This window comes from Saccostrea echinata, unplaced genomic scaffold (genome assembly GCF_033153115.1).
Source record: "Saccostrea echinata isolate AGI-Se365-2 ecotype Australia unplaced genomic scaffold, CSIRO_AGI_Sech_v1 ptg000017l, whole genome shotgun sequence".
In the NCBI taxonomy this organism is placed as follows: domain Eukaryota; kingdom Metazoa; phylum Mollusca; class Bivalvia; order Ostreida; family Ostreidae; genus Saccostrea; species Saccostrea echinata.
Window position 1 is genome coordinate 6,023,466 of NW_026889766.1, and position 22,961 is coordinate 6,046,426.

General features: G+C 32.7%; 1 protein-coding gene across 1 annotated transcript; it reads left to right on the forward strand.

Moving 5' to 3' along the window:
• The first annotated feature begins 2,380 nt into the window (after positions 1-2,380).
• On the forward strand, positions 2,381-8,117 carry LOC133189358 (kunitz-type serine protease inhibitor spermatin-like). Its single transcript, XM_061324747.1, has 5 exons — positions 2,381-2,425; positions 4,033-4,072; positions 4,405-4,578; positions 5,581-5,656; positions 7,805-8,117. The coding sequence occupies exons 1-5, from the start codon at positions 2,381-2,383 to the stop codon at positions 7,878-7,880; spliced, it is 411 nt and encodes a 136-aa protein (XP_061180731.1). The 3' UTR covers positions 7,881-8,117.
• The last annotated feature ends 14,844 nt before the right edge of the window (positions 8,118-22,961 follow it).

The following is a 22,961-nucleotide window of genomic DNA, read 5'->3' on the forward strand; positions in this document are numbered from 1 at the left end:
TCCATTGAAACAATACCAATCGGAAGTAGAGGAAAAATGGACCTCTAACAATATTAGAGGTGGGATCAGGTGCCATGGAGGAGTAAGCATCCCCTATTGACCTTTAAACCCCAGTCACGTATCCAAAAACGACCAACGGCCGACGGATTTTGAGGCAAAAAATGTGATTCTTCGACAACAACCGGCAGATTATCTGCTGTTGTCTTGCCCGATTCTGACCTCTTTTTTGTCGCCGAACAATTTTGTGTCCGTCGTGGCCAGTTAATTTTTTTTTCTGCGTATGTGGTCGATTACTTTAGCTGAAGCAGTTATGGAATCGTCCATCGACCAACCCTAGATCATAGTCCGACCATCTGCAGACAGTTCGATCGGTTGACATTTAGGTACTGTTTTTTCGTTAATGTCTGTCGACGATGAAAATCAAACTGCGGCTCAGCGCTCGATGATCGGGCGGCGATTGACCGACTTATAAATACTTAAACTTTTAAAGTCATCGATATTCCTAGGAATTAATGTGACTTCTCCCCGTAGCCCGATACTTATGTCGGCCGATTATGTTTTTCAGCCGACGATACGAGAAAAAAATTTTTCGACGGACTATCGGCTTAAATGTGATCCAATTATTATTCCGCAGTAGGAGCCACTGAGAAGAAAAGAATATTTATCATTCAACGCCTACAGTGGTACTTAACTTTTTGTAAAGTGAAATTCACATAAAAAAATCAGACAATAACAGATTATTGCTCGAGCAAAGCATTCTTGAGTAACATAAGGTTACAATAACTTTATTTCTGTAACAAAATGAAATAAATATTGTGTTAAGCTTTTGTGCAATAGCAATCTATGTGCAACACTTAAAACATATAATTGACCGTCATGAGATAGATGTGTTGATATGTAGTCGAGATATCCGTTTTTGCAAATTGTCTCTATTCATGTTCATAGTCTACATAATTATATAAAATCAAAATCGAGCTGGAAATTGTATTATTTGTTTTGAATGGATTTTAATGCTTTGGGCAGCTTTAATATAGCTGTGTAGATATAAATCTGTGCGAGCATTATCACTAAAAACAATTGTCGTCAGATACATTATGTTATATTCAATCAATATTGTTTACTTCCAAGCAGTTACACTGTAATCACCATTTATATCACACTACTAATGAGCAATGTACTGAGATTTATATTGTCATGTTTAATGCAGAGTTTCAGTTGCATCTTTTTTTCTTTTTTCATTACATCATTTTCCTTTAAATATCTTAAACCAAAAGTCACTTATGCTTTATAACATGTATTTATTTTCGCTTTAATTTTTGGATATTATTCTTCAAATGTAAAAACATACTAATTATAAAAAAAAAAAGTTCTATCCATTCTTTTTTTTATCTTGGGAATATGTTCTCTATTTTTATTGTAGCTATGTTGAGATGAAGGTTTTACAAGGTCTCGGTAATAGTGTTATGCTTTTTGGAAGAATAAAGCTATGTTTATGATTCATTAATTGTTGATCTACATCCTATTTGAGAATTCTTCACTCATATAAGACGTCACCATATATCGGTGAAGGGCTTCAAAATTAGACCTATACCCTAGGCCTGTGAGCAGTTAGGGTCTTTATTTCGTGCCAATGTCTACCGTGACATGGAACCTCGGATTTTAAGGTCTCATTTGTAGGACCTGCGAGTTTCATTTCCTTCATCGAGAGGTTGGTGAAGAAACAATATCGTACTATGTTTACGTCTAAGGTTTGAATCGGAACGAGTATCGAACTTGTGCCTCCTGATCACAACACGAACGCCCTACCACTAGCCTACCTAGATCTGTATAATGTTTATGGGATCCCTTTAAGGTGATTTGTGAAAACTGTCTTTGTCTATTAAAACTTGGTAATTACAATTTTGAAATAACTCTTATGTTTTAACGAAAAAAAAATCCAAGCAAGCAACAAACATAAGACAAGAAAATCAGCCAACAAATACTTTTTTTTTTCAATGCATTCAAATAATTTTTCTTTGCCATATTCACAAGTATTATAAGAAGCCGGTAGTGTTAATTTGTTTTTATCAATAATCAAACACACAAAGGACAACAATGTACGTTTGCTTGTTTCACTCCATTTTGGGGATAGGGGAGTGGCGGGTATACATCCATCTGATAATTATTATTATAGTTAGATCTCATGAACCACATATAATATCACTGTACTCTAAATTCACATATGTATGCTGTAGCTGTAGGTACAGTAGCAAAATCGTGAAATGTTAATTACGGATCATCGTTAAAAAATATAACGTAGAGCACCTGTTCAAGTCACGTGATTCGCGTTCGCCGACAAGTATATAAAGTATGCTTATCAATACAATTTTAAACAGCAATTATGGAACGTTTAATCTTACTTGGCTTGACATTGACTATTGTAATCGTAAGTAAATATTGTTTTTATTCCTTAAAGTATTTCCCCAAGCTTAATAAGAGTAAAGTTAGCAATTAAAAACACTATATCGTTTGTTTTTATCCTCCGGAATCAACGTGTATAATTCAGTATAACGAGTATAATTTATATCCAAAAGAGATTCTTTCTATACCACTGTTTTTTTTGGGGTTTTTTTTTCCACCGTTTATCGATGAACAACGCTTTAGTGCATCCTCTTCACTTCTACAACTACCTTTTGTTAAAATTAGATTTAAAAAGAAAGATACATTCATAAGAAGCCTTTGTCTATAACATTGAAGCAAGAAACATCAAACATAAAGAAACTCAACTATATTTTAATAACAAATCATCCTTTACCCTTTGGTAATTGTTTTGCGCTCACCTCCAACAAACTGTCTTTAACAATATAAAAACATACATAAGATGTGAGTTCTATTAAGGACATTTTATAAATATTTTAGCAGACATAACTACTAGTTATATAATACGCCAAAATGAGGGATGACAGTTTGACAATTTTTTTTTTTGTGTTTAAAAGAAAATATACATGTAAGTAATTTATTTCATTTTTAAAGGTTCAAGAGGAAATAACCCAATACTTTTCATGTAATTTTTTGCTCAAGGAAAAAGTATTAACTTCAAGCTAACCCTTTTAATATGTGTTCAGATAAGGAAAACTCATACAAATCAATTTTATGAAATTCTTTTTTTTTAGATTTGAAAGGAATTAATTTTAAGTGTTTTACGCTTTTTATTATTAAAACATAGAAAGTGACATGATCTCATCTACTGATTTCAGAAAACTACATATGTTCAAACTTAAAATCGGTAAAAATATACCCGACATTTCTTATACTAACACTTAATCTGATCTAACGAGATGAGGTAACTTGTTTATCGTAAAAAAAGACTTATAAAAATATACCCGGCATTTCTTATATAAATACTTAATCTGATCCAACGAGATGACCTAACTTGTTTATCGTTTAAAACAACCTATACACTAATTCAACTTTTATTCATTGAAACCTTCCCGATTCTTCCTATATTAACTGTCTTTCTGGGGTAAAATGCACATTGTATATGGTATAAGCAGTAATAGATAAATAAGCATGTTTAAGTCCCTGAGTGACAGTTTAAATCAAAATAATATAATTTCATATACAAGTGTTTATAGAGTCATATTTCTTTTTTGGAAAAATAAAACTTTAAATTTCACTGTTATGGTAGATAATAAACTGCAGAAATCGATTAGATTTTATATGCCACCTTTTTTTTTTTTTTTTTTTTTTTTTTTTTTTTTTTTTTTTTTTTACTTATATGATGATTTGGTCTGAACTTCTACTTAGATTTTTTTGGAAAGGGGGGGGGAGGGTTCAGACATCCTAACTTACGGTCATCCTAACTTACGGTCAAAGCTTCTGAGTCATTTTTCATTTCCTTGTACAAAAATGTCACCTTTCTATAGATGTAAAGAATATTTTTGGGGTATTGTTTTCGTATAAAAAGTGAGTACACAATAAAAAGCAAACGGTACAAAAATGAATTTATGAACTTAGTATCTATTTATTTTGAATTACGCCATCACTTTCTAGGCTGCAGTTATCGGACAAGGATATCGTCCTCCACCTCCAGGTAGGCAATAATACATGTACGCATGCCTGTTACAATAAAATGCATAATTGGTAATGCTGTCTACTAAAACAAAAGTCGACGCTATTCAGGGAAATACAGTTAAACTCAGCTGTGACGACTTTCTAGAAAAAGATCAAATATATACTCTATTATGTCTTGAGTATAATGCTAAACTAACACATTATTATACCTACCTTATTTGGAGTGTTGTATATTCACAAAGAAATATGATCTGTTCAATTAGTATAATTTTGACACACTTGATACATATTATATAAAAAAAAAATGAACGAAATGTAATTTATTATAATTCATTTTCCATGTCAATTTAGGAAAGTCAATCTGTAGTTTACCTGCGGAACCCGGTTTGTGCAGAGGCTACTGTCCCCGGTATTATCACGACACTAAAACGGGCACCTGCCGTGAGTTTATCTACGGATGCTGTGGAGGAAATGCAAACAATTTTCGAACTAAAGAACTCTGCAATCGGGTTTGCAGGAACAAATGTAAGCAGACAATCTTTATTATGTATTTATTTTTTTTAAGTTGATAAGGGTCACCATCGTGGCGAAGTGGTTAGAGCGTCTGATCTAGATTCGCTGAGTAAGGGGTTGATCCTAGCGTCGCGGGTTCAAATCCAATGTGTGACGTGAAAACTGGTCCTTCGGGTGAAATCATATAAATGGAGATCAAATTGTGGCGTCTCAATATAAGTGAAAAATTTTCCAAGGCACGTTAAACAAGCAAACAAGCAATTTAAAAAAAAAAATTTAATCAAAAAAATGGATTTTTTTTTTGTGTAATAGAAAAAAGTGAGACCATCATACAAAAAAGAAAACAATAGGGATCTACAAGTAAGCAGTTTTATACTCTAGATTCCTTATTTTTTCGCTAGTACTTATATTCGCGAAATGACTCCTTGACGTCAAATCGCGAGAACAATAATTCGCGAGTGGACGGTTGATCAAGGGATTTTACATTGATTTCAGCGCCATAACAATAAAAGCGAGTAATTTTATTATGAGAGTGTTGCTTCTCGCGTAATTACGCGATAATTAATTCCTGGTGTATATTTAGGAATGTACAGTACTTTATATAATCGTAAACGGCATATGCTTTAGGCACATACAAAACCATAAGTCCTAATGTACTGTATAGCCATCAACCGCACAGGTTTATTTTTTTTGAAAGAAAGAAATGTCGCGGCTCAAATAAGATTAAAGACATCAACAAATGATAATATCTTCATATTTTTAATTGAACTTCAATGTTTTTTTTTTCAAATTTGGTTTTTTACAGCCTGTTTGAATGCTTATTCCGTTAAACTAGTCTAATCTGATACACATTTGAAGGCGGCGAATTTCGACTCAGGTTATTGAATAGAGAATATTGAAATATTGAATATTGGAATTAGCTACAATGTAAGTCGAAATGAGAATATTGGGTAAATGTCTAAGCTCAACCATGTGCTTGGTTGTTATACAGCTTTTACTTGACTTGTTTTTTAGTCTGTTCAAGGATAGGGTGTCTTAATAGAGCCTGTACTACCGAAACCTGTCCAGCCTTTCCCCGGGCCACCTGCGTGTGAGTACAATCTAAACTGCTTAAAGATTCATAAGCTGATTTATGCATTTTGCCATCTTTAAATGAAGGAAATTAATAAATAAATGTGCTTTTTCCGTGATTCAGTGAAATTTGTTGTCTCGTTTCTTTGGACAATTCAAAAGACATATTTTTGTTACATCTTATACTGTACAACTCAGTACGTGATTGATCAAAAATGTTTTCTCCGAGAACATGCACAACTTTGACAACATTTTTTTCAAAGATCATATTTATTTTTAGGCAAAAGCAGGTAGTCTTCTCTGTTTATAATAAAAGACTGCAACACAATGATTTGCATAACTACTTCCAAATAGGTTAATAGAGCGTGTTTGACAAAACGAAAAATAAATCATTTCGTTTTTTTAATTAGAAATCCTTTGGGAATATACTCTTAGAATTTCAATAAATAATAAAACAGTAAAAGAGATGATTTTTTTTTATTCAACAATATATCGATTTCATTATTATTATATAAAGACGAAATGGAAAGCAAATGAATATCAAAATAAAAAAAAACCACATGTCAACAAAAGGCCCATGGGCCACATCGCTCACCTGAGCACCTTGGCTAAGAAAAAAGCAAAAATCAGTTCAGTATTGAAAAGTTTACGGGGGCGGGGGGGGGGGTTGAATTTTAAACTACCTGATGATGCTTTCATATCAATATAACAAATGGCTTTGCTGTTCTTGAGCAGAAGATTTTTTACCCATATATTCATTTGTAAAAATTTGATCTCCCATTGTGGCCCCACCCTACCCCCGGGGGCCCTCATTTGAACAAATTTCATTCTACACTACCCAAGGATGCCTCCATATCAATTTGACTAATCATGGCTTTTCTGTTATTGAGAAAAAGATTTTTTTCTAAATATTCCTCTGTAAACTTTGATCTCCCATTGTGGCCCCACCTCACCTCCCGGGGTCATGATTTAAACAAAATTGAATCTACACTATCTGATGATGCTTCCATAGAAATATGACCAGTCATGGATTTGTTGATCTTGAGAAAAAGATTTTTTTCTATATACTCTTATGAAAAACTTTGATCCCCCATTGTGGCCCCATCCTATCCCCGGGGGGTTGGGGGTTGGGGGTGTCATAACTTGAACAAACTTGAATCTACTACATGAGGATGCTTCCATATAAATATGACCAATCATGGCTTTGCTGTTCTTAAGAAGAAGGTTTTTAAAAGATATTTTCCTACATATTTCTATGTAAAACTTTGATCCCCCATTGTGGCCCCACCCTACCCCTGGGGTCAAGATTTGAACAAATTTGAATCTACACTACCTGATGATGCTTCCATATAAATATGACCAATCATGGCTTTGCTGTTCTTAAGAAGAAGATTTTTAAAGATATTTTCCTATATTTCTCTATGTAAAACTTTGATCCCTCATTGTGGCCCCACCCTACCCCCGGGGGTCATGATTTGAACAAATTTGAATCTACACTACCAAAGGATGCTTCCATTTAAATATGACCAATCATGGCTTTGCTGTTCTTAAGAAGAAGATTTTTAAAGATATTTTCCAATATATTTCTATGTAAAACTTTGATCCCCCATTGTGGCCCCACCCTACCCCCGGGGGTAATGAATTGAACAAAATTGAATCTACACTACCTGAGGATGTTTTCACATACGTTTCATCTTTCCTGGCCCAGTGGTTCTTGAGAAGAAGATTTTTAAATGATGCCATTTTTTTTCACTAATTCCTAATTATGTCCTCTTGAAAGAGCGCGTGGCCCTTCATTTGAAAAAAAATTAATCCCCTTCATCCAAAGATACTTTGTGGCAAGTTTGGTTGAATTTGGCCCAGTGGTTGTTGAGAAGAAGTCAAAAATGTGAAAAGTTTACAGACAGACAGACGGACGCCGGACAAAATGTGATCAGAAAAGCTCACTTGAGCCTTCGGCTCAGGTGAGCTAAAAACAAAATAAAACAGATTACACGTGGCTATCAATGTTTCAGTACTGATCATATTTTAGGATATTTAATACAGTGATGATCTATGGTATTCACAAGTGCATTTTGCAAATACCTATAAAAAGTAATCTTTTATTTATTTCTGCTTTTTGCTTATTTACCTATATAATTTACAATACAGTTTTTTTTCTTTACAGAGCTGTTTGTCCTTGTATGTCTGTTTGGATATATGACGGAGAGGATGTCACTGACAAATGTAATAACAAAGGCTAATCATCTCACAGAAGAACATGGCACAAAATTGGACATATACCGATTTAAAAACTATTTTTTTAATTACTCCTGTGCTACGAAAATAAACAATTTAAAAGAAATAACGAAAATGAAATAATTTTAATCAAATATTTTGTGGTTTGAAAAGCATATACAACATTTTCACATCTATTTTAAAACGGATATACACGTTCTATTTTCATGATATCTCCGAAAGAAATTTGTGTCATCTTTGGATATTTTATTCTTTTTTATACAGTACAATACATTTCTAACAAGCATCTATATCTGCCAAGAATATTATATTTATGTTAATGTTTTATTATTGGATCTTGTATCTTGATTAATATTTCATTTCTTTTATTTTCTTACGTTCGTTGTGAAACCAGGATGCTGCAAGATAAGATCAGTTGTATATGATCTATAATAGGAGATATCGAGATAATCGAATGGTCAGTTGCCGAGCTCGGCTAGTCAAGCACATATAGATGGCCATTTTTGTATCTTACCGAATCCGAATAATAACATGTACTAGATCTTTCACGTTCTCTAGCGTTTTAGTTTGCTTACATTTAAAATATATAATGTTGGAATTTTCATGAAAAATTTCTTAAGATAACTTTATAAGGATTATAAAAAAAAATTGTTGAGAAAATTCAATAGCTCAGTGTATTTTGTAAACTAGGCAGTTGTGAAAATATTGACGTGATATTCTGTGGTACATCAGGGGTTATGTTGCATGGTTTCTCCCTTGTAAAAAGAATTGTTTTGATATTTAGAAAACTCTTCTGATACCATCTGAAAAAGACAAATCTCCTGACAGAAAATGAAATATCTCTGGCATTCCAAGTACATGTACAGGTAACGCCTATAGAGATAGTAAAGCTATGCATCAAAATTGGCACTGTATAAGATTTACATTATGGCCCCTGAATCGAGGCCTCCGCTGGTGGACTGTTCAGTCCCTGAGCGTCTCTACAGCCCAGTAGCTAAGTACTTCGGTACTAGCTTTAAAATACGAATATACATTTCATTGCTGTGGTAGAATTTTGAAATTTATTTCAAAATTAAGGAAAAATTCCCTCATGCATTTTGTTTAGATACAAGTATTTCAGATTTCCAACGTTTCGGCATGAACATCACTGAAGACACATAATTTGTGGAAATGCGCATTTGGTTTCATCAAAATCGGTACCGTATAAGATTTACATTCACCACCAAAAGAGTTCATAATTGTATAACATTACATATCTTTTTTAATTGAAAATAATAAAATATCTTTCGCCTCGGTCAAAACTTATGTTTTTGGTCAATGGCAAATAACATTAAGTACATTAATTTAAAAAATGAATGACTTTACATCAGCATAAAACAGTAAAGCAGCCTTTAGCGAAGTCAGAAACAGGGCAGAATCGAGACAAAGTGCAACAGGTTGAATTAATCAGTGCCTTCAAGGATGTTTCATAAAGAGGTAATATATATTAAATTAAAATAAATGCCCTGTATTTAACTCTCGTAATGGAGACAAAAAGTAAAAATGGAACATTGTTGTTACCACTTATGATATACGGCATACCGAATAGCGAGTTTATTTTAGTGCGGTGCTTATATTGCCTTATTTTGGCGTTTTGGTAGTAGTCCGCTAAAATTTTAATCGCTAAAATATTCAGTTTTTCTTAGTGCTATTTTGCAAAGAGTTGGAACCCTGTGCCCGCGAAAATAAATTACGCCAAAATTATTGGCATACTTTTAGCCAAGCAAAACGCAAATTTTACACCCGCCAAGAAAAACCCGCTATGCGGAAATTTAGAATGTCTGGATTAGTTTATATTCATTTCTGGCATATTTGTATCATTATTCAACAACAGTGCTGCAAATAATGATATATACTTCAATTATGATACTTAATGGTATCAATTACAGATGGCGACGTCAATCAATTTATGATTTAAAATATTGCCTAAAGACGCACATTTTACAACCGATAATAAACACTATATGGATATATTATAAATAGATTAAAAATCATCTACTACTGAATAATCAAAGTCGCCCTCGTGGCACAGTGGTTAGAGCGCTTGCTCTAGAGTCGCGGAGTAAGGAGTTGATCCTTACGTCGCGGCCCTAATAAAAAAGTACTATATTAACTATAGTTTACTATAGTTAACTATAGTTAACTTTAGTATCAAAGTTTTTTAACTATAGTAAATCGAAGTATTTTTACTATGGATTTCAGATCGTTATATTTTTTGTTCTTCAGTGCATACATGCACATTTTTTTATATTTAATTGAAATATTATTTGTATATTCACACATTATTTCCAAATTTTACATTACTGTTATCGAATTTTTGAGATTTTAAGCTTTGAAATCTGAAAAAAAGTTCCAGAGTAAAGTTTCATAGTAAATCAAAGTATCAAAGTTTTCAATATAGTTAACTATAGTAAACTGTAGTTAACTATAGTAAATTTTTGTTAGGGGGGTTCGAATCCCACTGTGGGACGTGGAGACCAGTCCTTCGGGTGAGACCCGTGTCGCAGTAGGTGCTAGCAAAGATCCCACACTGTTCAATGGCCCTAGGTGCCAAGTATAGGTCAAAATTTGCAGCTCTATACCTGCAAGTGGTGGCGTCTCCATATGAGTTAAAATTCTCGAAAGGGACGTTAAACATCAAACAAAGCACAAGACAGTAAAATTAAAAAATTACAGTGAAAAACGTTTAAGAATTTTAATACCATTCGAAACAGATCACAAGATTTTTTTTTTTTATTATTATTATTTTTTTTTTTTTTTTTTTTTTTGAAATAAAACGTAATAATTAAAAATAAAAGAAATAAAGAAATTATACATTTATTGCATGATTGTGAGGGAAATATGAAGACTTATTCAGTCAAGAAAATCATATTCCCCGAGGGCTTCCCTCGAGAAGAATATGATATTTCTTGGCTGAATAAATCTTCATTTTTCCCAAACATTCATGCAATAAATTGTTTATTATACCGAAACAAGCAAAAAATTGACATAAACTTTCAAATTTGGCACCGCTCTTAAATTCACTTTCAATTTTAACGAAATGTTACTGAAACAATTTACAGAAGTCCATCAGCAATTTTGTGACGTGCACTAGGCTATTGTGACTTCTTCTACTCTCGGGAGTTTTCTTTCAACGAACGATAACTATTGCGGGAAAATGCACTTGGTCTCCGAAGACGTTGAATATGATAAAAGCATGACGACGGCAGGGAAATATGAAGTTTTATAGCCATGTCACGTGATAATCTAGAACCAATCATATAACGCGTTATATAGAATAATAATTATGATACATAATGATATTATTTGCGTCAATGCAGAGAGAAAATTATTTCATAGTGCTATTTTTTTTTATATATTCTGCATTTTTTTTTTTTTTTTTTTTTTTGATGTTTTATGCAACATACATACTCTGACTGGTTAATGTGTGTTTGTTTTTTGTTGTTTAACATCCCTCTCGAGAATTTTTCTCTCGTATGGAGACGCCACCACTTGCCGGTGGAGAGCTGCAAATTTTGACCTATGCACGGCACATAGGGCCATTGAGCAGTGAGGGATCTTTTTCGTGCCAATTACCTACTGCGACACGGGACCTCGGTTTATATACGGTCATATCGAAAGGACCGGTCTTCACGTCCCACAGTGGGATTTGAACCCGCGACGTAAGGATCACCTCCTTACTCCGCAACTATAAAGCAGACGCTCTACCACTGCGCCAAGCTGGTTAATGTTCCTTTATTAAAAAAAAATAACAATGATATTTTTCCAAACTAAAAAGGGATTTAACAGCAGGAAAAAAATGCTTCCGTAGTCTACTTCCTAAATCATTTTTGTTTATTAGCATTATTTATTAAATCAATCATAAAAATGAACGATACTGTTGATCTTTTTTATCAAGTAATGATAATAATTAAAAATAATCTGCAATACTTTACAACACAGTAGAAATTAAAAAGAACACCATTATAAAACAGAACCGTTTTGTGAACATACTTTGGTGCTAAATCCGAAAGTAAATGGTTCATCTTACTACATAACTAACATTTCGAAAATAATATTCATGATATATATTGTTTTAATCATTTTGCATCATTTTGCATGAGAGGTATAGGAATCAAATGTGTAAAAGACAATCATTAAGACTTTGGAGTCAACAAAGAGAAAGACTCTTTCTTTCACCTTAATATTTAAAGCACTTCTACTGAAAAACTTCTCTTAACACCTTGATACTGCAAACTATCATTCAGCAAAAAAAAAAAAAAAAAAAAAAAAAAAAAAAAAAAAAAAAACATTAAAATCAACAGAAAGACTGAAGTCGGCCTAATCCTGATAAACCAAGCCGGAAGGTTTGACCTTCCAAAAAAGGCCTGTATTTAACTGAAAGTAAAAAAAGCATGTTATTGAATCGTTTATCAACTGATAAAGGACATTTTACTCAAGAAATCAATAAAGAAGAAAAATAACTGTAGAATATGAACATTGATTTTATAGATTAACAAGGCAAGGGAGTGAGCATCCCCTGCCATCCGTGTGCTCCTTGTCATGATCGGAAAAACCTGAAATGTCCGTAGACAATTCAGTGCCTAAATAATGGCTGAATTATTAGTCTGAAAAGTCAGTCAGCATTTTACTTAATGATAGGTTTTCTTGCTGACAAGGTCATTGTATCGACCATAAAACTTGCGAAATGATGACTTCAAACGAGACAGTTGATAACCTTGTTTAAAAAAAAACTTGTTTATCAATAGCTTGCCTCGTTTCAGAAACTGTTCATACCTAGAGCATGCTCTTGTGTATCGAATAAACTGGGTGACATAAACTGCATATGCAGGTGATAAGGGTATACTGCTATATATGTAAGATATTTAAGGGAATTTGAGGACTGAAAAATGAAGTCATCACGTTTATCATAAAGCTTTATTGTTAGATTACCACTAACGTCTTTTTCTAGTAAAATATCCAAATATTAAACAGATTTGTCAGACACTTTGGTATCTTTTATTTCAATCTCACTGAGATATATCGAGTAGACATATGAATGAAAGTAATTATTGTTAATTGATAATACCGGTACTTTCACGATATATTCAAATGACGAGTTGAAGGCCACAGCAAGTGTTTTTTTTAGCTCACCTGAGCTGAAAGCTCAAGTGAGCTTTTCTGATCACCCGTTGTCCGTCGTCCGTCCGTCTGTCCGTCCGTCTGTAAACTTTTCACATTTTCAACTTTTTCTCAAGAACCACTGGGCCAATTTTAACCAAAAGTGGTACAAAGTATCCTTGGGTGAAGGGGAGTGTAAATTATTAAAATAAAGGGCCAAGTCCCCTTACAAGGGGAGATAATCAAAAAAAGACAAAAATAGGGTGGGGTCATTAAAAAATCTTCTTCTCAAGAACCACTGGGCCAGAAAAGCTGAAACTTATATTGAAGCATCCTGGGTTAGTGTAGATTATAAATTGTTTAAATCATGACCCCCGGGGGTAGGGCGGGACCACAATAGGGAATCCAAGTTTTACATTGAAATATATAAGAAAAATCTTTACAAATCTTCTTCTCAAGAACCACTGGGCCAGAAAAGCTGAAACTTATATGGAAGCATCCTGGGTTAGTGTAGATTATAAATTGTTTAAATCATGACCCCCGGGGGTAGGGCGGGGCCACAATAGGAAATCCAAGTTTTACATTGAAATACATAAGAAAAATCTTTAAAAATCTTCTTTTCAAGAACCACTGGACCAATAAAGCTGAGACATATTTGGAAGCATCCTGAGGTAGTGTAGATTCTAAATTGTTCAAATTTTGACCCCCGGGGGTAGGGCAGGGCCACAATAGGTATATTAAAAGGGGGGAAATCTGGTAAAGAACAGCATGGCCAAAGTTACTCAGGTGAGCGATGTGGCCCATGGGCCTCTTGTTAAGTAGAAGTTTTTGAATAAATTCTTCTTCATATGAATACAAAGATAAGCCTGCTAATAAGGGGGCGCAATTAGTACCCATGCTTATTCCATCAGATTGTTGGAAGACCTGATCTCCAAAAACTACATAGATATTGTCAATCAAAAACTCAAGCATCTTTTGAATATAATCTTCAGAGTACTTGTATGTAGAATTCAAAGGTAGATAGGAAATCTCAGAATTGAGATGATTGTCTATGCTTATTTTTTCGTCCAAAAAATTCCTACATCTCACTGCTTTAGGGTTAAATATCAACAGATTTAATGCTCTTTAAAAAAATTTTTATTAATCCTTATAATTTTCCAAAAGAAATTTAACATATTTAAAATGCATACTATTTCGCATACTTTGTGGCGCAAAATTAAACCAAAAATTGTCTTTTGATTTATCGAGGGACAAATATAGTCATTTATTCCACTGAGAACTATCTCTCCTCCCAGACTGTCGACAAAAAGATGTTAGATTTTCTAAACTAATTATTTTTATTTAATCACTTAATCATGTTTTCCCTTAATCATAAACTATCGTTGTTTTGAGAAAGAAATACGATGAGTATGCTACCCAAGGAGTAAAATTGTCACTGAGATGGAAGCATGTCCAGAAACTTGAAAAAAGAGGGTGTCTGCCATCTTTGAAAATCCCGCCTAAAAACTGTCCTTAAAAGAAAATGATGGTGAGGACACCAAAATTAGGAAATTTCATAAAATCGGGCTTTTGTCATCATTTGCCTTTTTTATTCATTGATTTTTTTTCCTATTCTATGTCACAAAGACATCGCTGTTAATCTGCGTATTAAAAAATACATCATTTCAGGTAAAAGTTATCGTCATTGATATCTATAAAATTTGTTCAGTGTCTGCTGTAGCATGTCCTTATAATAAAAAAAAAGAAAATGATTTAAATCTGTGCGTTCGTAATCACAAAAAAAAAAAAAAAATCTGTCGGAAAGTACATCCTGTTATAATCAATTAAATTTATTTTTATCGCTATTGCAGTTAATCACGATCAATATCACCCTACCGATGAAAAAACGATTCATTCTGTTTTGTTTAAGTAAAGAAGGGTTTCGATTACGTCTTTTTTTTTCCTTTCCATTCCTTAAATGATGTCCTCTCTGCTTTTAACTATTTTTAAATAACTTAATTCTGTTTGTATCAAGTTATTTGATTGGATAGAAAAATGTGTTTGTATTGTATAACCTGTGTTGCCTACGTCACAGTGACTTACGTCAAAAACGTCAAAATCTTCTTGACGTTGCAAAAATGTGCAAATTCAAGGCAATTCTGAGGGAGAAATTGTCTTATATTTTCACACTTAATGAAATAAAATTAAATTATGAAAAAAAAATTTAAAAACTACCCAAGGAATGCATATATAACCTTGTTTGGAACAGTTTATGCTTTTCGGTTTTTTAAGTGAAAACTACCCCAACCCAGGTTATACAGTATAACTTGAATGGGTAGCCATTAAGTTCATTCCTTAAATAATTATACTGGCTGCTTTGGGTTATTATTCTTAAAATGTTAAAACCAGCTTTTTTAGAATAGACGATTTTATCCATTTGTTTTTTTTATATCTTAGAAATATATTAGTTCTCCGTTTTTATTATAATCATGAAGAGATGAACGTTTCACAATGTTTCGATAACACTTTTACGCTTCAGAGCGTATAGCTGTTTTCCTAAGATCCCTTAAAAATGATCAATGATACCTGTCTTTTTTTTATTTTAACTTTTGAATTATAATTTTGAAATAAATTTTAAGGTTTTACGAAAGAAAAAAATTGACAAAACATGGTAAGGGGATTGCAGATGATAATTTCCTGTATTGTTATTTTAAAAAGTTCACGAACTACATTTATTTTCACTGTACTCAGGAGTCACTCTGTGTAAATTAATATTTGTATATTGTAGTGGCAAGAACAGAAACAGAAACATAAAACCCTGATTTCTAATGATCGTAGGAAAAGCTGTCATGGTAGGGCACCTGTTAAAGTCATGTGATCCTGGTTGAATTGACAAGTATATAAAGTATGATTATCAATACAATAAGAAACAACCGACCAAACAAATAATTATGGAAAGATTGTTTGTACTTGGATTGGTATTGGCCATTGTAATTGTAAGTAAATGTTGTTTACATTCTTAAACAATCAAAAGAATAAGCATGATTTTGTAACCGAAAAGCTTTATTCTTTTGTAATGATTCCTTACTAAGTAAGATCCCTTGCTGCTCAATGGCCGTAAGTGGCGAGTATAGGATTTGTTTGTTTGTATATTGTTTAACGTCCCTCTCGAGAATTTTTCACTCATATGGAGACGCCACCACTTGCAGATGGAGAGCTACAAATTTTGACTTATACTTGGCACTTAGGGCCATTGAGCAGTGAGGGGATCTATTTCGTGCCAGCACCTACTGCGACACGGGAACTCGGTTTATACGGTCTCATCCGAAGGAACGGTCACCACGTCCCACAGTCGGATTTGAACCCGCGACGTAAGGATGAACCCCTTACTCCGCGATTCTAGAGCGAACGCTCTAACCACTGCGCCACGCGGACGACCCGAGTAAAGGACAAAATTTGCAGCTCTCCACCGGCAAGTGGTAGCGTCTCCATATGAGTGAAAAATTCTCGAGAAGGACGTTAAACAACATACAAACAAACAAACGAACGATAGTATTGTTCTCCCGTCTACCTCCAAGTCATTTTTCGAATGTTAATAGATTTCAATAAATTTTCATACTTATCTAGATATTTATATGGATTTTCACAAAACATAACTTATTTGGGATAACAAAGAGAGATAACTCTATAATGTTGGTAAAACTTGTGGTTTTCACTATAGAAATCAATGGAAAACGGAAAATATTTTAAAACACCCCCCTCCCCGTGAAACAAAAATTCCTTTTTATATGTATTAAGAATCGTTATTTATGTAATTCATACCAAAACTTTTGTTCTTTCACGGGGGGGGGGGGTGATAATGTCAGACAAAAACAACAAAAATTATCATTTTATTACAAATTTCAACTGGGTTTAGAACTAAAAATATACTTTATAAATAATATATGTTTAATTTTACAGGAGTTATTCGTACAAACATACTTAAAGGACATTTATCAAATCCAAGAATATTTTAAATACTGTTGATAATGTGAAGCCTGATTTCAATGGAAACATCGTCTACCCTTTTATAAAAAGAGATTTAATTAAGAGTAATTAATAATTTGACACTGTTATTAAAACTCTTCTTTGTATTCAAAGTAGTTTTAATGACCAAATTAACATTAGTATTGAATTAAATGGGTGTAAAATGTAGGCGGGAATCGAGAGTTAGAGTAAGTAGTTCTTGACCCGAACCACGTGTCTGTAGTAAAATGAAAACATCTAGTACACCATCATGCTCTGCAATTCATTTATCGGATTTGACAATCTCCGCTGTGTGCCATAATAACAACTGCCATATAAGGTAGATTACTCGACCTGTTTATGAATCAATAGCTTATCGTATGATGTGAACAGAATAATTGTATTATGCATAAACTCAGGCAGCGATACCCTTTGAAGGCATCGAGTTACATACAATGCTACCTCCCTTATACAATGTGTACCATAAAGTGACAAATCTAAGCTGATATATGATAGCAGATATAAAAAAAAAAAAATAAACATTTACTTAGAATTATTGAAAAAAAGGAAAGAAGCATGTAATTTACCAAACCTATTGCTTTGATGGTACATTGTACAAAGTAAATTAATACATTTAAATTAGATCACGTGACTCTTTGTTATGTAATAGTTGTACTTAAGTGTACTGGACATATAGTGTAAATATACTGGGTAATATAGTATTTGATCCGTGTTAAAAGTCACGGTATGTGTTTTCGCAAATCCGACAGGTTTTGCTTAAGGACATTTTTTTCCAATGTTTCTTGATTTGTATTATTCCTCCCTAGTCCGACCAGCAGCAGTCCCTCGACAGTCCCCCTCTTCCAACCATGTCTCAGTGCAGCTAACAGATCAATTTAAAGAACACTAAGATTGAATCAGTAGAGACAGAACCAGTAAGAACTGCAAATTAACTAGAATTTTAGCTGAAACAACAATTGCATGCATTCCATTAGTACCATTACATTAAATGCAGAAATGCAACTTATTTTCAGTCTAACTGACTAGGCATAAGTAATCAAGTTTGCAAAAAAGAATTTTACTATCACAAATGCAAAATATAAAACACCTAAGTGGTACCATTTCGAAAGAAAGTGATAAATTCAATGACTGAAAATAGTCTCTAATTTTTCAAACAACTTTAATGCTCTAGAAGAGTGTAACTCTTTTTAAAAGAGAGATAAAGTAGATTACTGCATATCAAATTATTGGAGTTGAAAAGTTAACAGTATCTATGAGAGTCGTCCGGGTCAAACTTGTACAATTAATCATCATCAGCACCAAAAAAAGTGAGGACAATAAAGTCTTTAGCAAAGTCAGAAAATGGCAGGGCGACAGGTTGATTTCAGGAACATCAGGTTAAGATCAGATTACTCTCAAGGATAATTGATAAATTAGGTGCTTTCATTGCGAGACTTATAAGAAATGCATGTATCGGTTGCTTATAAAAGTGACCAAAAAGTAAATAAATAAGCAAGTTCTATTACAATATTTTTAAACCAATGAAATTATTTAGTTTATCAAACCTCAAGAATATAAATTGAATCTCTTAAATATGTTCGACCAATTATGACGTTACTGTGAAATTTCGTCGATCATCCATGACTAAACAATAAATTTATTGCCATGCGATGAACCTGTTTATACACAAGCTTGAATATGCCGTGTTCAAAAGCTGTTCTGTAAGAAAAATCATTTGCAAATGTAAATATGCTGGTTAATCATCTTATTGTAAAAGACATGGAAGTGACCACAAAAAGTAATATATATCTTGAGTACATTAGCTTTAATAATTAAAGATCTTTTTTTTTAATTTGTGTCGTCACCTTATCTTAAGCTGTAGTTAACGGACAAAGATGTCGTCCATGGCTTCCACGTACATGCGCACAACTTTAGAAACAATGATTGCTAATGCATTTTATCAAAACGAAATCAATAAAGATCTATTCAGGTTTATACATGTACTAACAGGTAATCTCAACCGTGACAAATCTTTAGAAAGGGGTCTCATACAATGTACTCTATCATATCTTTTTTATATTCATTTACCGGGTAGCTTATTCATAGAGCGCTTGCCCCTTGAACGGAAGATTCGAGCTCCCGCCGCGACTGACCAAAGTCGATAAAAAATAGGTAACAACTGTTCTTTCGCCAAGCACACGGCACTTTGAGGTGAAAATTGCGGGTCCTTCGGACGAGACCTTAAAAATCGAGGCCCAGTTTCAAGGAAGGCGTTGGCACGATAAAGATCCCTCACTGCTCAATGGCCCTGGGTGCCGAGTAAAGGTCAAAATTTGAAGTCATTCACTGGTATATGGTGACGTCTCTATATGAGAGAAAAATCTCGAACGGGACGTAAAACAACATACAATCAATCAATCATTTACTATTTTATTATATATCTCACATTTTTGACATATCACCGTATGATTAAATTTTCAAAGATTGAAAATGTCCCCGGTATTTTCAAGACACTGGATCGGGAACCTATCGCCAGTTTTTCTATGGATGCTATGGAGGAAACGCAAGTTACAATTTTTAAAACAAAAGAAAGGAAAAAAAAAATCTGCAAAAGTGTCTACAGGAAAAGAGGTAAGCAATGAATCTTTATGATGCATTTGGTTTGTATTTCGATTAACATGGTAAAAAGAATCATTTTTATCTAAATAACATTTTCAATAAAAAAAAAAAAACATGATTTTTTCATGTTGTCGTAAAAAGATCAAACTAGCATACAAGTTTTTTAAGAATGTAAAAATAAGCATATATTCATGTATAGGTATATAATAACAAACTCATGATTTTTTTTTTTTTGGTTTGTTTGTTTGTTTGTTTGTTTGTTTGTTTTTGTTTGTTTGTTTGTTTTTTTTGTTTTTGTTTTGTTTTGTTTTTTTTTTTTTTTGTTTTTGTTTTGTTTTTTTTTTTTTTTTCCGAAAACAGAAATATTCTGGTATGCAGAGGGTTAATTAAATAGAATTCCACAAATGATAATATCAACGTATTTTTAGAAGAGCTTCAATATATTTATGCCAAACAATGTACTTCTAAATTATACACAGCCAGAGTACGAGCTTGTTTTGCGTAAAATAGACACAAGTCTCATATTGTGTGAAAAGGTCATTTATTCACAAAAGTACATTATTCAAATAATTGAATAGTATATAATCAGCATTTAAAAAGTGCATCATTTAATATGATTTGATATGATTGAATAAATGACATAAATTTGCAAAGGTGGGAATAAATAATGTTACCACCTTAGAAAAAAAGCATCTAGAATTTCTGACAGAAAATAAGGGAGGTCAAATAAAATAAAAACTAAAATAGAATAAAAATAATAATATAGCTAAAACGAAATGTACAGAAAAAGCGATTTGCAGAATAATTCCAGCGCTAATACCTTTCATAACTAACTAAACATTATATTATATATAAAGCTCAAAATGCATTTACGAGTTTTAAACCGAGCCAACCTGTGATACATCTACAAGTAAAACATTTAAAGACTATTTGTAATGCCACTTAATTGGTACACACACCAGAAAATATGTTTATGTAGTTCACTGCTGGCATCCAATGCTGTCCCAGATTACAAAGTTAAACACTTCTCCAAATGTTCAAAATTGCTGATGTAAACCGATAATGACCAAAGAAGAGTATAGGTACATCTACAAATTTCTCTGCTGACAGACAATGCTGGCCCAGCCTTATATAAAGTTAATAATGTAATGTAAGAAAATTGCTGATGGCAGGTAGTGCTGACCTGGCAGCCTTAAAACAAGAATAAACATATTAAATACGTAGTACTAGTGTTAATCAAAGTACTGAAAGTACTGAAAAGCGGTTAGCATGCTTTCATCTAAGATTCTAAGATTGAAAAAAAAAAAAAAAAAAAAACTTTGCATGAAATGATATTAAAGTACGTGTAGCTGTTGTTCAATGTCATCAGAGAAGAAGCAGACATTCCGAACTTAGGAATATTTTACTAAATGACAAAACCACTTACATCTCATTCATACACCAAGACATCATCTATTATCGTTTGATGTCACAAATGCATGTTTAGAAATATCAAAGCGTAATTTCTTGAGTTTGAAAGACAGAAAGCGCAATTTTTAAATAACACTTTAGGTAGCGACCAGACGTGCCCAGGACGAAAAAAGTAAATTGATGTAGATTTATCTACCATGCTCTATAGTTTCTGAAATCAGGTAATTGTTAGGTTGCTAGCACACAATTTAAAAAAAAAATTGATAATTTAAAATATTTGAATATATGAATTTAAATTAGCTGCAGATCTTAAGCTCGCTGGTCTGAAAAAATTGGGATAGACAAAGAGATTTTGTCAGTATTTTTTTTCGGAATGCTTCAGTTCTGTAGCTATAATTTTGATTGAAGGTAAACTAGTCGGATCAAAACAAAACAAATACCCTATTATTAATAGATTTAAACTTTATACATTGCTCAGGGCGGGTGTGACCGATCAATTGCGGATGCTAACTTCTCCTAGGCACCTGATCCCACCTCTGAAATGTTCAGAGGTCCGTGTTTTATGCCATCTTAACATATTTGTATGTTTATACTCGTGATATTTTGAGATCGATCACTGTTCCTTATCTTAACCTTGTACATTTAAATGTTGAAGTTCATAAAGGGATTCTGTATTTTTGAGGTACTGAGTACTTCCGTTTTAAATTATGTGCTACTAAGGCACTACCCTCAGTGGAAGACGGACAAGTAAACTAGATAATCAAGTTTTAAAAAATGTACATTATTGACCATGCAAACATTTTAAATGTTCAAATGAGTAAATGATTATGCAACAATCATTTAAAGTAGGACAAGGATATTGCACAATATATACGGGGACAGTTACTGAATATTTGGCACATACTTTTCATGCAATACTCTTGATGTCAAAGAAACGCATGAAAAGTAAAGTTGTTGTCTAATCCAGCTATACTAGTATATATGATTTCACATGTACACTTAAAGTAATTGTTTGATTAACGGTTTATTTGTCCTTCGCAAGAATTATCCAGTTAACAATGTCACTCTCTTCAATATTCAAATTAATATGTCAGCAAAGCAATTTACATTGATATTTTTTAGTACATGTAATAACAAGTATGTGAATTTCTATAAATAAGCCTGTGTCAAAGACTCAAAATAAAAATCATAATTAACAGTATAATATGTTTACAACTTACATGTTTTTAAACAGATCTAGACATTTGACAAGTTTTCAAATAATAATCAATTATTATTTAAAATCTTTGTCAATTGCCAAGATTTTTTTTATGATTCCTTCATTATCTTTTAAAAACCTTCTCAGCTAAACGTTTGCATATTTTATAACCTTAAGGTTGAATTTTAGAAGAGGATCACTCTGCCGATTTAAGTTTTTTATATGTTTTCTATTTTTTTTAAGAATTAATTTTACTATTTTCAGTTTCCCATAAAATATTTTTTTCTAAAAATAAAAGTATGTGATCGTTTATGATTTTTTGTAATTAGAAAAAAAAAGAGTACAGAATGTACCCCTGTGAGCTAAACTTTTATAATCTTTTATAAAATCTTTTACTAAAACAGTTGTACAATTTAGAGAAACTTAACATGTAATTACGGCTTTTAATAAAAAATTCTTTTTCGTATATTACTTCACTTAATAAAACGTATGTCTAAATACTTTGGGATAAACTCGTAAGAGAAAATCAAACACGAAAGTTTCGCCTACGTTTTGCAGTTGGTAATAACCTTCAACCCCTTTAGTCAGCAATGAACCCTTCCATCTAGTGCCCATCGTGGCATAATTATTTCAAATAATTAGGGCAGTCTATAAATTGTTCATGAGAGGTGCTATATGATTTATACAAAATCGTTCAACTCCCAAAAATAAACAGTAACTATAAATCGCGTTTGCA

Coding starts and splice junctions, on each gene's coding strand:
- LOC133189358 (XM_061324747.1), top strand. CDS start 2,381: ATGGAACGTTTAATCTTACTTGGCTTGACATTGACTATTGTAATC. Junction 2,426..4,032: donor TGACATTGACTATTGTAATC/GTAAGTAAATAT, acceptor ATCACTTTCTAG/GCTGCAGTTATCGGACAAGG. Junction 4,073..4,404: donor ATATCGTCCTCCACCTCCAG/GTAGGCAATAAT, acceptor ATGTCAATTTAG/GAAAGTCAATCTGTAGTTTA.